The following is a 16,086-nucleotide window of genomic DNA, read 5'->3' as shown; positions in this document are numbered from 1 at the left end:
CTGGCCCGCGTAATGTGCACCAATTCGTGTTATAATCTCCAGACTTTGCTAGTCAAACATCAAGAAGAATTTTGGTAGCAAAGTAACGTGAAGCTAGCTATAATCTCCAAGAAGTAAACAGCTCCACAAACGATCATATACATGATCAAGCAGCATCCTTTGTATCAGCTATGGTACAGCTATCCGGTTTGGACACAATCCGTGCACCCCACAAACCTAGTCGACTCAGTCGTCGGACTCAGACATATCTTCGTCTAACTCTATGGCTTCATCAAAATATTTCTCTCCCCATGAAAGCATTGATAAAAGCGCTTTCCGAGATTCAAGCCGAGGGGCCATCGCTTCATTTATTTAGCAATCTGCAGCGTCTGATCCACCACATAATAGGCCAGGGTTATTGAAGCGGTCTAGCCGTTGCTAAACTCCAGTTTCAGATCTCATAATAGCAGAGATGCTCCCTTATGCGCAAGAGGTGGAAGTGCTAGAAGCGCTGGTCTCTATCTGCTGCCTCCTCAGCCAGCCAATGTCTAGATAGAAAATACCTTTGACGCCGTATGTGGGTGTGCTTGAAATATACTAACACAAAGAATCAAGAAAATTTGTATCAAAGAGAGTGAGCTCTCTCATTCTTGTGGGGGATTGCAATAGACAGACCTCTGATGTAGAATATCGGACTCGAGGCCGTCTGTATGAAACACGCTATACCGGTAACAGCATTGAGAGAATCCAGTAAAGCCATCGATGCACTGCTATTAAAACCTTATTCTACATATTTCGCAATACATAAAGAAGAATATGACTATCCTCACCTTGCTCTGTAAGGAATAGAGAAAATAACGACATTTGATGTGAGCAGATGCGTGCTAACGAGTCCAATTGCATGTAGCTGTACTACACTCCAGTCTCATTTGAGCTCTTGCCCAAAGGGTGGTATCTCGGCACTGTCTCAAGAGTAAGATGCCAGTCAGGCCTATATACCCGGGATTACACGTCATCAAATCAACCTGTTTCAACACAGACATCAAATTTTTTCCAGATCTTTGAACATGAAGCTATTCTCCATCTTATCCTTCATTATCCTCGTGGTGATCCCAAGCTAAGGGCATTACGCACTACCGATCGACTGCGACATCAAAGACAAGCAGGGGTTTTAGCATCTTGCTGAAGACATACAGACAAATATTTTCAAGTTACTTAACAATAAGGGAGCTGTACTTCATACGAGAGGTCAGAGTGCTCAATTTATAGAAAAAACTATGTTTCCGCCGCGAATAGTATGTTGATAAGCTCCTATGTAGATGGAACTCAGCCCAATCAGCACAGCGGTTCCCTTTCCAAGGCCGAGAGATTAGACTACATCAAAGCTGTCAAGTATCTTCAGAGCTTACCATCACGCTCTCCAGCGAGTGTGGTGCCTGGTGCGAGGTCTCGGGTCTGTAGTTTCCCAGCCTCTGATTGACGCCGTCATCCATACATATACCCTACTAACTCAGCTATAGTATGACGGCTTCGTTGCGGCGCACATCCAGCATGCACTAACTATTCACCTCACTGGCAATTTTTTGACATGGCATCGCTGGCCTATACATGAATATGAGCGTGCATTACGCGAAGAATGTGACTGCAAGGACTACCGCCCTGTATATTCATCCTTACATGAAGCGCTGACACTTAATCCGGGCTTGATTGATACTAGAAATAGTACTGGGACTGGCCCAAATATTCCGAACTCCCATCTTCAATGGTGATGCCTACAGCCTAGGTAAGAATAGGCACTTCATCCCTCAAGACAGACATTTTCGCCAGTCAACGAAAGTCCTCCCTATCGTTGGAGTCGGGATGTGAGTGCCTCCCAGCCTACATTCGCCAATATGACCTTCAATCTCGGTCCAGGTGGCAGCGTGGCATACAATCCACGGAGGTTTACGCGGGATATTGGCCTAACTCATACCACTCGTTTCGCTAACTATACTAGTATTTTAGGTGAGACGAAGTACATGTAAAAGGAAACAATATTACTAACCATATATTGGTAGATCTGCTGCGATAAAACAACGTTGAAGTATTTCGGTATTAATTAGAAGGTGTGCCCTCCAGCACCGAGGCCGTTGGCCCTCACATCGCAGCACACACTACTATTGGGTAGGTTCTCTGTGCTGGCTAGAAGTGCAATGAGACTTTCTAAACTGCAGTGTTTAGCGGCGATCCTGGGGCTGATGTTTTTGCCTCCCCTGGTGACCCAGCATTCTATGTCCACCACGAAATGGTAGACCGCGTATGGACTCTGTGGTCAGTACTCGTAAATTGTCACTCCGGTCAAGCTGCTCATAGATGTTTGCGTAGGCAAGCGATTGATCCTGAAACACGGTAGAAAAAGCTTGGTGGAGATGAGTATGGCAATATCACCTGGCCAAACACGCCTCATTCGAGGGAGACGATGTTGAGTGACATTCTAGACTTGGGGTATGCTAGTGAGCCGATACAGATCGCGGATGTTATGGGCACATTGTTTGGGCCTTTTTACTACTTTCGCCTGTAGTCGATCGCTAGAAGTCGACGTAAATAACGAACAGAGCCTTCAGGAGCAATGCAGAGGGCCAGTCGCCTCATTGGATAGTTGTGTCTTACCGGATAAAGCTTATATTCGTTAATGCAAGAGTGCTGAATCAACACCAGCCGTCTCATAGACCTTCTATATCTACTATATCTAAATAATTCCAAAATTAGATAAGCAAAATACCTAGATCTGAACAGCCTTTCCTGATGTATGTGCTGATATTATCTTGATTCAGGCACATACTGCTATCAAGTTTTACGGTATATTTAATTCTTCTTTCAGTTGGGTTAGCAGTATTCCCCATCTGATACTACCAAATCTCCCAAATCTCCGTTACCGTTCTGCTACAGGGAGATCTGACGAGGGGAAGCCAATGTCAAGCAGGACACTCTCTTCAACATGCCCCCGCTTTATGAGATATTCTACTGCTTTCCGCCTCTCAGTGCGCCCACGGGCATAATTTCTAGTTAAACGTGGAGTATTTGAAGATAAGATGGTTGGGTCCGCTCCTGCCTCCTCAATCAAGTACTTGACCATCTCAACTCCCCCCCGGCCGAATATCGCAGCAGCCAAAACACTGTCATAATTTCCGCCACGGTGCGCATTCACATCGGCTCCATTCTCCACGAAAAGCCTTGCACACTTTAGCGAACCATGTAGTGCGGCTGATGCTAGAAGACTGCAGTAAAAGCTAGTTCCAGCCGTCAAATTCACATCTGCTCCATATTTTATCAGGAGCTTTGCTAAATTAAGTTTATCTCGCGAGGCAGCCGCTTCCAAGGCGCAACGAAACATACAGTCTGAACATGTCATGTTGGGATCCGCTCCTGCCTCAAGAAGAGGTTCAACCAAATCCTCTGCAAAATCAACAGCCAGACAGAGCGGACTTTGACCGTTACCGAGAATATTTGGATCGACACCCCTGTTTAGGAGCAGCCTTGCCGTTTCAGTGTGTTTCATGTCAATAGCTTCCATGAAGGCGCTTTCCCAAACACTATCCAGTCTTTTGTTTATATCGCTTCCCCGGTCAATGAGCTCAGAACAAAGGTCATCATGGCCGTACTTTACAGCAATTGCGAGCAAATCCAATTTCGTGTTATTGACTTGCGAGACATCAATGTCTTCATCCCACCAGCCCTTGAGCAACTTGTGAAGACCAAAAACACAAATTCCAAAAATGGAACTTTTTGATGGCTGTACATCCCAATAATAACCGTGGCTGTAAACAAGATCATCTCTGCTGCTCATGTGTCTGCACCAGGCTTGGTACTGTTGACTAGAGGATTTCTGAAAACCTGGTGGCCCCAAAAAGCATTTAAGAACCTCTGATAGACCGGCCGCCTCCTGGCACTGGTTTTGAATGTTTTGCACGTGTTGCACCCAATATTTTCTTGCATATTCTTGAAGGGGATGTCGCGGATCTGAGTGATTATCAAGGTCTGGTGTCATCTGGAAGAACTCTTCGATCTCGGTATAATATTCAGGTAGTGTCCATTCCGAGTAGCAATCTATCAAGCACGAAACCAGAAGAATCGCCACTTCTTCAGAAGCTTGATCTATCCAGCTCTTATGTTGGTTCTCAAAATACTCTGCAACTGATGCATGCGGGAATTTCCACACCCTCAGTTGAGAGTCTAGGACAATTAAATGTGAGCAGATACTCTCCAAGGTTGATTCGCCGATAGGGTCTGATAGAGTAAGGGATTGAAGGTTGCTCTCCAATCGAATGGCCATTAGAAGAACTTTGCTTGTCAATGGCTCTCTGGCGCATAAAACCCATTTGACTGCCCGTTGTAAGACATCTTTTTCTTCATTTTTTGAATAGATTTCATCGTACGCTTGTGTGAGACTTTCAGGCAGCCTCCCAAGCCGCTCACGAATGCTTTTGTTAGTTCTCAACTTTTTGAGCTGTTCCCATTGCAGGTATGCCCATCGGAACCTGCCAATTGATCAGCATGATTCAAAAGGTTGTTGAATTAATCAGAACAACAGTCTGTGGCCACCGGTAACTCACATTCCATCACTTTTTTCTGCAATCGTTTTCTTGACCTGCTCCTTGACTTCTGCCGAAACTGAGCTCCATACGCTACCAACTTTTGCTACCTCCTGTTCAACGTACTTCTCGATATCATCCTTGTTATCGGCGGCACTAATCTCAACCAGCTTCTGTGACTCAAGATATTCTTCGATATCAGCCTCCTTACGACTGGCAATGAAAACTTTGACAGTGCCTTCACCCTTGTCGACAAGATTACCTAAAATACGAGCAATAGTCTCTCTAGTGTCCATCTCGCATTCATCTAGGGCATCCAAGATCAAGGTGGTCCGGGGGTAGAAGTTTACTAGTTCAATCAGGGCCGTCTCGCATTCATCGATGCTAAAGCCTCTTTTCTCCTTCTTCGCCTTGAGGTACAAGGTATAGATATTTTTTTCCATCATAGTTGGATACTTTGGCACCCTAGCAAGCTGAGAAATATAGCTCCTAAGGATGTGCTTTGTCTCTCGACGCACTGGATCTGAGCGACTGCAGTAGAAGTAGGCAAAGCCTTCATCGTGCTCGGCTTTCTGCTGACGAGTGACAAGATGGTGGTCAATTACCTTAGAGGAAAGAAAAGACTTCCCTGCGCCAACTAAAACAAAAGCAAAGTAGAAAGATCAGTTCATCATGTTCATGCTGTCTCTTATCCTTATACCAAGTCAAGTGAGGTATAGTTACGTACCGTTGCCTTGAAGCCATAGAATTGAAGAACTTGATCCTTCCCATTCGAGAAATTTAGAATGATTTAATAGCCATTCGCATGTCGCAGGGGTTCTTGCTTCACATTTTTCTTGCTGGTGCTCGCCGATTGGTATGGTGCTAATATAGTCTAGCACTTGTTCCAGTGTACCATCCTCAATCTTCTCAAGCAGCTTCTTTACGGTGACTTCAACGCTCCTTAGTGGTTCATCGAGATTCTGTAGAAGATTTTGATGTTCTTGAGACGCACCCGCACCACAGGCTTGAGCTGCCATTGGCACATTGCGTTCTTGCTCTGCCAGCGCTGATACTAATTTTGCACCTTCTCCACCAGAGATGAGGGCATGCAGAAACTGCTTCCCTTGCCCTTCATTCAATCGCGTAAAGGCGTGGGCTAGGAGCTCCATCAATGATTTGTACAGGTCAACAAGTGCATCCTGTAGATTCTGTGTTGCTGCATTGCAAGAGTCACCACTAAGATATACCTCCTCGTACACCTTGCCATGCCTAATAAGCCGTAGGACTTTTTCGGCACATCCAAAGATGGCTACAAGGTCCTCGCATTGGGACACATTTGCCTGGTCGGAGATTTAACAATTAGAAGAACAATATCATTATAGCGTCAAGGAAAGATAAAATAAACAAGAACCACAGAATGAAAACCACACACAAATAGAAATAAAAACACAAAGGCCATTGAAAGTTATTCTTAATATAGTAGAACAACATTATGCATAATAATAGGGCTGTGCTTATGGTTGCAAAATTCCTAGTTTTTTGTTTCCCGCTTGGGTGTATATTCTTACATTTAAAAGTACTTTGAGAGCTGACCAAACGACCGAGGATGGTGCTGGGGCAAAGCTGATGGATATGTCTCCAATTGCCGTCACCCACGCCACCACCCTGTTGGCGTAATCTCTCCACATGATCTCTTGATCACCAACTCTGAGCTTCGGAGTTCTATCCTTGTATTCTTCTTCTCTTTTTCGAACGATTTTGATGAGGTCGTGAGTCCTCTCCTCCCCATTACCGTTCTTGGGGGCATCGCCGATCCACGTTTTAGTCTTCTCGTCTAATTTTCGGTAGGCCCGAGACCACAAGTCAGATTCGGCACACTCTTCTATTACGTCGGTCCGAGATTTGACAGGCTTGTCAATAGAAGCATTAGCACCAGTAACACCAGTAGAGGTAGTAGAGGTAGTAGCATCAACAGCGTTTATAGCAGCATCCGTTTCCTCGGATGTAGCAGGTGGGTTCGATGAGACTGCACTTCTGGCTGGTGATCCCTCTGCCTTGGGCAACGAGCCTGGGGAGTCCTGCGTTATATCATTTTCCTTGAGCTTTCGTTTGAGGTAGGCTTTGAAGCGGCTTCTTCTATTGACTGGCTCGGCCTGCACGGAGCCACCCATGCTTATGAAGACCAACTTTTTCGAGCAACCCGTTCCTGTCAAAGGGATATCGGACGCAATGAGTGATCACGACAAAAATACAGTATTGTAAGGCAGTAAGTTGGCGCATCTTTGATACATTGCATAGCCCAAGTTAGGCACCAATGCGGAGTCGGCTGTCAGGTACCCGCGACCCCTCAGTCAGCTACATTCATATTAATAGCTACATGTAGGTACATGTATGACAAGGCCTGCCAGAAAAGCGGGCAACACTATTTCAATTCCTATTGGGGGAAGACCATAAATGCCCCATAGCCCTTTATTACTTTTGTCATTCACGCGGCAGGAAGAAACATGCCCAGCGCCCTCCATATAATTTGAGACAGCAGAGATGATGGATATCGTATATTATCGTCTATGAAGATACTATGCAAGATTATTTCTTGAACTCGAACCAAGAATTGACCCATTGGACTATGCGAAGCATAATGAGGCTTAGATCTAGCATTAATGAGCCCAATCAGCCTGTCGGTTAATAGCGGGGCGATCCTTGTTCAATATCAACTCAACCATTTCCTTTGTGCCTTACTAATGAACCATATTAGTTTCTCCGTGGTTGTATGGCCCGTCAGAACCAAACTTTAACATCTTTACATAGACTCGCAAGTATTTGTACGTAGATGGGAAGACGCCGTCTATTGCGGGTCCGTCTGGTCGGACAGCCGCAAAGTCTACAGGGTAATGAACGAGTCGCATCCGGGGCGGATCAACCGAATGTTCAGATATTGTTGCGCTGGTGCTGCGTCGCCGTCTTCTTGCAATCATTTGAACTGTTGACTTTTACTGAATGCATCTGGAATCGCGACGGCCAGGCTGGCGTCTCAGTAGGCTCTCGTTTGCAAGAGCTTCTAGGCCACATCCAGGATTTGATAATGCATCATGCAGTCATTCCCCATCGCTAGCATACCATGTCTGGGCAGAGCTATCAAGTATAAATGAGAGGCTCTATCCTCTACACTTCGGGCCAGGTGTTTGCCGCTTGGACTATCCAAAAGCACATCTGGCTTGCTGGGTACGTTGATCTTTCCCCCAATCATTGGTTGGCCCAGCCTTTGGAGAGCTAACACTAAGCTGCAGGGCGAGCTTGAGCCGCTGGCCTCATGCCTGCGAGAGGATGATCTAACGACTCACCGACAGTCCCTCCGGCTCATCGAGACGCCATGAAGCTTACAAGGAGTTCCACAAGGTCGTGAATTTCTCAGAAATTCGTGCGTAAGTGGGGTCTTGCGGCGAAGCGTATCACCGCATTCTAGCCGGAATAGATGCCGTCGCAAACGATGTCTTGGATCCTGATGCCAATCTCGCTACTCCATATGCCGTCATCGTGACTGGCGTCGACATGCAGAGCTGAGCTGCTACATATGACGAAAGCTTCAGCCAACCATTACGACTTTCAAGCCACAAAAGATGCAATCAAGTTTTGAGTCGATTGAGAGAATATTTTTATGTAAGCTCTGCTTGTTTGACTTTCTCCATTTCCGATCTTGCTCATAATTGGAGACAGATAACATTTAGTTCCTCATGGACTACCACACGCTACGCGCGGAATAGAATATAAGATGACACTAAAAGAATTTGCATTTGCAGCAATACAGGGTTTTTTCCGTACTCACAACATTCCATTGAAGCTACCGGATCTTTGTGATACCTTGTGGCGAAAGGCATTGGCCCATGGGGTCACTTCTGATGGAGCGGCCAAGGTGCAAAGAATGCCAGCTCGTCCACTTAGTAAGCCGATCGCAATATTACAGTGGATTAAGCGCTAAAACTTACCTGTAGTCAGCCGATCGCTGTATTATGTGCAGCGGATCGAGGACTACTCCGTAGGCCCTACAAAAATGCCTATTTCGGCAAGAGGAAGCCCGCTACTTACGGCGCACCGCCGCCATTGAGCGGGTAATCCCGCGCTCGGGCCTCCGTCACAATAGGCCTCAGGCTACGATGAACTGATGCAAGGGATTTGAAACATGAAGCCACATCATGTTGGTATAACAACATCTTCCTCAGCCCCGTCCCTTCCCGGTCGTGTTTAATCTGGGCTTCCCTGGTACGAGTTTGTTGCCTACGAGGATGCAGACCGGGCCGCGTTCAAACTCTGATCTGCAAGACCTGCTCGCCCAACTCGGTCGTTTTCTCAGTGCCAATGAGAACCGAATCTCGGCAGCGCAAGTGTTAAGTTGCTTCCAGCACCTCTCAGCAAACGAAATCTCAGCCTTACATCGTCTATTCTTCTGGCTGTATCAGAACAAGGTTGGTCCGTCTCGGTGCATCCCATATGTATCATGGAACTGCCTACATGTGATAAGCTAATCGAGCCTGTCAAGAGAACCGGCATCCATCGGCTACCAGGCGCCAAGGGGCAGCAGAGATCCACCAAAACGCCTTCTACTGGACGCAAGCACCGCCAATGGCCAGAGAGAGAGGGTGGCTCAGACTCAGTCGGCCATCAGCTCTCGAAAACCCATTGGCCCTCCTCTCCTCATTCGGTTTCGGCGGATGGAGGCGCCTGCTCTGGTGATGGATTAGTAACCTCGATATCACAGGGGAACAGTCATAACTACCAGAGTACAACCAGTATGTGTTATTCAGAACAAGCTGCTCCATGTCAGCAGCCTTCATGTACCCCAAATGCCATTGCCGGGTTGCCTGTTCTCTCAACCGTCCCCTTGTACCAACATGACACGAACGTGTTCCAAGACTGGGTGGATCATGACAGCTGTGGCAGCAGCCGTTTGTCCGCATGTGCTGAAATTAAACTTACTCCGAGTACTCAACGACTCTTGGAGAATTGCAAAACAAATCCTGCACGTTTCCTTGGCGCAATCAAGGAAGCTAAAGTAGTTTTTCCAAATGGACAGGGATGGGAAGCTGCCCTTGCCACAAAGAAAGAAAACACTGACATTCGGGATCTGATGAGGATCTACCACAGATTTGAGTGTTATAACATTTACAGCCATGTTGTGGAGGCTGGTTTTCACACCGGCACGCACTGGGTCCGAGAAAGGCGCTCTGACCTGATCAAAAAGCTTTGCCAAGAGTTTCCAAATCGTTTCCAGAATCAAAAAGCCGCAAACAAGTGTCTCAACTGGGTAGACCAAGGTTGTAAGTATCATGAGTGGAGCAAAACATTTGGTGAAACAGAAGATCTCGGATATCTTATCGCACTGCCCTCGGACTTGCCTCACTCAGCGTATGTCTCACCATCCAGATCTCAACGCCCAGAAGCATGGCTAAATTCTGACAGATAACAATGTAGATACACATCCAGATGCACCAGAGAGCAAATGAACGCAGCTGCGATTAAATTCAAGGAGTTGGGTATAAGTAAGCTTGTGGTGGATTTAGAACTTACAAGGCTGGGAAATCACATCGCATCGGCGCTGAGAGATATGACAGCCAAGAAGCGGAGACACATCAGTGGTAAGCACCGTTAAAGTGCTTTCAAGAATACCCACCGACATGCTTACACGTGCCAATCAGAAGAAACGTTCCAAGGCTCTCGTGAAACAATGCGGTTGAACTCATTCCCAGGCACTTGCACTGTTCGGACGGGGCAAAACATGACGCCGCCCGAATCAACAGTACCAAGCGCAGATGAAGATGCTATGTTCTTTGGTGAGCTTGCTATTTCACATCTAAATTTGGTTCTCTCAAGGCCATAATACTTACAACTGCTGGCTAGATTCGAATGCAACAGGCTGTCCCGTGGAATATGAGTTTGGTTGCCAAAGTACTGAGCGTCCCATGAGTCAACTCTTGGAATCTTTGTCGCCTATCGACGACTGGTATCAGTATCTACATGCCACAGAAAGCCACGCAATGAGGATTTGAACGGCCCTTAGAAGCGCAGTAGAATAGACAGCTGTCGTTCCTACAATGGAAAGATGTAAGTCTGTCCGTCCCTGTAGAGCGGGAACCTGGTCTATCAATGCAACTCTTGAAATACGTTCAGATTCATTTCAGCGGGTGTAGCAATGGTATCACGGTCATCAACAATCATTTGACCCTATGGAGAATCCCAGTTAGTAGGTTCAAAAACTATACGCATAGCTGCCACGATCCGACTCTTAAAGTTGCGGCAATGGTCCTATAAAGCAGGCACTCCCAGATAAACATAAAATCATTGAGGTGAATTGGCATCTATCTGTTCTGATCCATCATATACGACAGGATATATATGTTTGCTTCTTAAATCTTTTTAAATAAGTTAGATAGCATCTTCTTAAGATAACAATTGAACTTGACTTAGATATCACTTCACTTGTAATTATTACACCGCCTGTAACCTAGCTTAGCTTATCCGCCACCATGAAGCCAGAATCTATGCTTGTCCCTTGGTAACTACCTCATATTAACTTACAGGAAGCCAGAGCGTGGCAGTATCACATGCGAGCAAGGTCAATCTAGATACCTTCTAACCTATTCTAGACATTACTCGAATGCAGAAACATTACTCAGATACAGAATTTACCAAAGCCAATTACCATAAGAACTCTTCAACTACCATACTAGACGCGAATCAATATTCATTCAACAGGATATAAGATATAGCGCCGCTAGAGAGATGACTGTGATCAATGTTGTCGGCTAATTGGTCTAACCAAGCAAATACTAACAGGTTCTTTCTCAGTGGTAGCAACAGCAAATCAATTGACAATTAATTCAATCTGAGGCGACTTTCTGCTATAATTTACGATCCTATTTATGGGTCAAAACATGGTTACGGCATCCACAGCACCATATCGAACCCCGGTCGGATCATGTAAACTGTAGTGTTTAGTGGATACATCCAAGTCTCATTTTTAGGACTAACAGACTGCATAGCTTCGCAGGAGGAAGGGAGAAGAATACGAAGCGAAATTGCAAGAATCAAGATCCACAGATCCGCCTCGGTGGACAAAGATATTACTCGAAAACTATTAATACCCAGCATGCCTGCACAGGATGACAATCTGGGAGAAGATCTATAGACACAGTTTGGATATGAGCCGTAAAGATGAGTTTGCATGTCACAGCTTCTTTTCGATCCCTGTTTGTGGGTCTCTTTACCATAGCTGTCCTTTCCTTGTCTGTGAGAGGATCTTCAGAGCCTAATCTTGAAGATCTATGGGGTTCTGACGTGAGTATTTTTGTTCTCAATCGATGGGATGATAACTAAGCTTGATGAAATAGTGGGCATTCTCTGGTATTTCGACATTCAACCACCTCCCACACTCACGATGTTTGGTCAATCGCTCCGAAGCATTTGATATCGCCATTGTAGGCGTCCCTTTCGATTCTCTTACTACATACCGATCAGGTAATGTTTGCTTCTGAGCCGAAAAGCATAAACATCGCTCACAAAGTCTAGGAACTCGTGAGGGACCAAAGGCAATTCGATGGGCATCTGGACGCCATCTCTCGGGGAGAAGCTTCCATCCCAGCCTTCACTTCAACCCATATGAATCATGGGCAAAGGTTCTAGACTGCGGCGACATACCCGTCGTTCCAATAGACCCTGTTCTAGCAATGGAGCAGATGGGTGAAGCCTTAACTGAGCTAATGTCACACGCTACATCAGACAAGAGCCCATGGAGCCATCCACGGCTTGTGCTTCTTGGCGGTGACCACTCTATTGTGCTTCCCATGCTCCGGGCTCTAAATAGGGTTCGAAAAGAGCCTGTCGCGCTTCTCCATTTCGATGCACACATCGATACGATGGATCCCGACTCGTACCCACGGAAGGCCTGGAAATCTCAGGCTTCTGAGATCCACCACGGCACGGTGTTTTGGCAGGCCGCTCAAGAGGGCCTACTGATCCCGGGCCATCTAGTTCACGCTGGCGTTCACGGCAGAGTCTCGAGCCTGCAGGATTTCCACAGCGATGATTCCCTCGGATTCCTGCGCATCTCTGTCGAGGAGATGGATGATGAAGGCCCAAATGCCATCATCAAGAAGATTCACGATAAAATCGGGGAGGATGTGCCTGTGTATGTCAGCATCGATATTGACGTGCTTGATCCGGCGTTTGCCCCTGGAACCGGGGCGCCTGAAACGGGTGGCTGGTCGTCTCGTGAGCTGATGAGAGTCATGACTGTGTTATCCAAGCTTCACGTTGTTGGCGTGGATATCGTAGAGGTCACTCCAGCCTATGACAGCGCTGGAGGTGATACAGCTTTTGCGGCAGCAAATCTTGCATATGAATCCATCTCAATGATGGTTCAAAACGAGATAAAAAAGAGTAAATCGGGGACACAAGCGAGCTTGAAGGATCCGATGGAGGATTTGCAATGGAATTTGCACGCAACCTATGGACAGAACTGACTTCAAGACGACCTTTGACTTTTAAACTTTGTCTTTCTGGCTGCGTAAGATTGGTAGAATTAGCTATTAGAATACAGAAAGCACAGCTAAGAGAGCTTAGCTATTGGGTTTTGAAAGTAATTTTTATTTCAGATTTGTGTAAACAATTATGTCTGTTTTCATCCCCTGTTCCGTTCTGGTGACTGGGAAGAATGGTTCATGATACGTCAAAAGTAATGTTTTCTACATGGCGCCCATACAGGTACCTACAGCCCTCATTTGATGCACACGCCTATCCGCTTCGCCGCTTAAGTCCGGGAAACATCGTATGGTCTACATTCTTACCGCATAATCATGGCTTTCCGTGGAAAGACCTCAGTTTCTGCCCCTGTTTGACTACTTAGATGTCGCCAAACCCCGACCGGATAATTTTCAAGAAAGCGAGACATCTCTTGGACCAATCCAGCGCTGGCTGATGTAATACTAAAACGTATTGCTTGGGGGTAGTAGTTGATGAATCAGGCCAAGTACGCACGGATTCTCAGGGGCTACATAAGCCTTTAGTATAAAGTATTATTTTTTTATATTCAGGGGGAGGAAATAAGTCTCCCTTGCGAACGGACAAAAATTGAGACTTGTGTGAATGATGTTGCATTGGGACCGGAAGGTTCAGTTCCTAGTATAGTATAAATATATAATACTCCGCTGTCCGTTTCAGCCCACGCCTTGCTCTCTATTTATTACCATCCCATACTCCATTACTATTTAGTTCATCCTTTCCATCCAACATGTCACCTAGTATCACGACGGAAAACGGCGAATGTGCCTCCCATCATCTTAACGGGAAGACCGCAACGGAAGCCACGAAATACAGCAATGGAGCTGCCAATCCTAGCGAGACTATTCGTGATGCGATTGACACGGAACAAGTCCGATCTCACTTTCCCATTCTCAGCAGCGGGGAGACTGTTCTGTTCAACAATGCGTCAGGGACTGTGATACTGCGGGATGCTGTCACGGCGTAAGTTTCTAAACTAGCCTTTGGAATTACGCAATGGGTACTAATTAATGGAACAGAGCGAGTGATCGCATGAATGCTATGCCACTTGACCGTGGAGACGGAGACCCTCGAAGTGACGCGGCACAAGCCGAATATGCCGAGAATTGGAACGAGTGTGCGGCTTTCATCAATGCTGAGCCGTCGGAGATTGGTATGTTTGCATTTTATCAATGACTCCCTGTGAATCTATGCTCACCAAGCGTTCTATATCAGCCTTCGGACCGTCCACAACTGCTTTGATGCGGCTGTTAAGTCAGTCCATACAACCATATCTCAACACAGACGCCGAAATGGTCTGCTCTACCCTGTGTCATGAAGCGGCTGCAGCTTCATGGGTCCTTCTCGCCCGAAATCTGGGCATCACCATTAAATGGTGGACACCGTCACAAGACGAGACTGATAGCCCTTGCCTGACGGTTGAGTCACTCAAGCCTCTTCTGACTCCCAAAACACGCCTCGTTACTTGTAACCACGTCTCCAATGTGGTTGGAACAATCCATCCGATTCGGGAGCTGGCCGACCTTGTTCATACCATCCCCGGCTGCATGATTGCTGTGGACGGAGTCGCCTGGGCTCCCCATCGTCCCGTTGACGTCAAAGCACTTGACGTGGATTTCTACTGCTTCAGCTGGTACAAAGTCTTTGGTCCACACCTGGCGCAGTTATACGCACACCGCCGCGCACAAGACCGTTACATGAGCAGCATCAACCATTACTTCCTCGACCACTCCAGCCTTGACGGCAAACTTCACTTGGGCAATGTTTGCTACGAGCTGGAAGCAATGTGTGGCCCCATATCCAAGTATTTGGGCAATCTTGGGTGGGACGCCATCATCCAGCAGGAGACAGTCCTGACTAAAGTCTTTTTGGACTACTTGCTCAGCCGGCCCACGGTCTACCGAGTGTTTGGAAAGCGTACTGCAGATCCAAGTCAACGCGTGTCAATTGTGATATTCGAGGTACTTGGACGCAAGTCTAGTGATGTTGTGATGCAGATTCATGTTCGTGACAAATTCCGGCTCTTATGGGGTGATGGTTGGGCACCGCGAGCAACATTTGATGTTCTGCGGCCTCACAGCGACGGGATTATTCGAGCCAGCTTTGTTCACTATAACACGGTGAGCGAGGTTCTAGCATTGTGTAATGAGCTGGAGGAGGTAATCTCCACTTGTAATTAACAGCAGGTAGACCTAGTGCTTAACGCTTGTAATAGAGATGTTTGGTAAGAATGTGAGACTGTGCAGCTCCTCCGTCATCGTACTACCTCAACGGTAGTTCCCATATGCAGAGATTCGTATACAGTTGTGTATTTATTTATTTTCCAAATGATAGACCTCTACTATATGCAAACATCGTTGGTTAGACGTAGTTTTATTTGCAGCCAATGAGACACGTAGCACCCCCAATTAGTACATATACATCTAACTTCCCGCGTTTGTCCTCCCCTTTCAATGTGTACGAAAGAACGTGGTCAATCAGTATCTTGGAAACCTATCTTTCTTAGAAAGAGTCCTTGCCCCATCGGTTCACAACGATAGAGCATTAAACCACATTCGTTTTGGATATGATTAGAAGTGAAGAGAACATGTAGCTATGAACTAGGATACGACTAATAGACACGCACAGCCAACCTAAGCCAAGTATTTCAAGACATCCAACATGGCCTAATCTGTTTCAGCTTTGAGAAAAAAACGAGAAATGCCGATTTGCCCCCCTGTTTCAAGAGTCATATCCTTCAGTGTCTTAGACACATTATCGTCCGGGCGAGACATTATCATCCGAGCACTCATAAGCGTTATTAGTCAGATTAACTTGACATATATTTATGGGTGCACAGTAGTAACCAGCCTTTCAGGAAATGGACGGGATCACGTCAATACAACATCAAGGTATCGCATTAAGAAGTGCATAACGGAAGCCTTTGTCGTCGTGTCACTTCCAGGTCACAAAGCAAGTTATGATGGATTTCGCGCTTACTAGCATTTCGAGTCCCTTAACAATG

At 46.3% G+C, this 16,086-nt stretch overlaps 4 protein-coding genes across 4 annotated transcripts; 3 read left to right on the top strand and 1 right to left on the bottom strand.

Moving 5' to 3' along the window:
* Positions 1 to 2,151: 2,151 nt before the first annotated feature.
* On the bottom strand, positions 2,152 to 6,792 carry TrAFT101_011010 (uncharacterized protein). The gene is made up of 4 exons (XM_024905497.2): positions 6,101 to 6,792; positions 5,278 to 5,872; positions 4,572 to 5,187; positions 2,152 to 4,496 (listed from the first exon to the last, which is right to left on the bottom strand). The coding sequence occupies exons 1-4, from the start codon at positions 6,701 to 6,703 to the stop codon at positions 2,891 to 2,893; spliced, it is 3,420 nt and encodes a 1,139-aa protein (XP_024756952.2). The 5' UTR covers positions 6,704 to 6,792; the 3' UTR covers positions 2,152 to 2,890.
* Positions 6,793 to 8,451: 1,659 nt separating this feature from the next.
* TrAFT101_011009 (uncharacterized protein) lies at positions 8,452 to 10,987 on the top strand (the record flags this gene model as incomplete). Its single annotated transcript, XM_024900972.2, has 7 exons — positions 8,452 to 8,470; positions 8,522 to 8,565; positions 8,750 to 8,992; positions 9,067 to 9,932; positions 9,999 to 10,162; positions 10,226 to 10,357; positions 10,425 to 10,987. 7 exons carry the CDS (start codon positions 8,452 to 8,454, stop codon positions 10,571 to 10,573), a joined length of 1,617 nt encoding a protein of 538 aa, XP_024756951.2. The 3' UTR covers positions 10,574 to 10,987.
* A 256-nt stretch (positions 10,988 to 11,243) lies between these two features.
* On the top strand, positions 11,244 to 13,207 carry TrAFT101_011008 (uncharacterized protein). The gene is made up of 3 exons (XM_024902776.2): positions 11,244 to 11,861; positions 11,915 to 12,041; positions 12,093 to 13,207. The coding sequence occupies exons 1-3, from the start codon at positions 11,739 to 11,741 to the stop codon at positions 13,043 to 13,045; spliced, it is 1,203 nt and encodes a 400-aa protein (XP_024756950.1). The 5' UTR covers positions 11,244 to 11,738; the 3' UTR covers positions 13,046 to 13,207.
* Positions 13,208 to 13,653: 446 nt separating this feature from the next.
* On the top strand, positions 13,654 to 15,336 carry TrAFT101_011007 (putative secondary metabolism biosynthetic enzyme). The gene is made up of 3 exons (XM_024905496.2): positions 13,654 to 14,045; positions 14,102 to 14,235; positions 14,298 to 15,336. Exons 1-3 carry the CDS (start codon positions 13,813 to 13,815, stop codon positions 15,260 to 15,262), a joined length of 1,332 nt encoding a protein of 443 aa, XP_024756949.2. The 5' UTR covers positions 13,654 to 13,812; the 3' UTR covers positions 15,263 to 15,336.
* Positions 15,337 to 16,086: the final 750 nt, after the last annotated feature.

The sequence above is a fragment of the Trichoderma asperellum genome, chromosome 7, assembly GCF_020647865.1.
Source record: "Trichoderma asperellum chromosome 7, complete sequence".
In the NCBI taxonomy this organism is placed as follows: Eukaryota; Fungi; Ascomycota; class Sordariomycetes; order Hypocreales; family Hypocreaceae; genus Trichoderma; species Trichoderma asperellum.
This window is presented reverse-complemented; position numbering and strand designations above follow the sequence as displayed.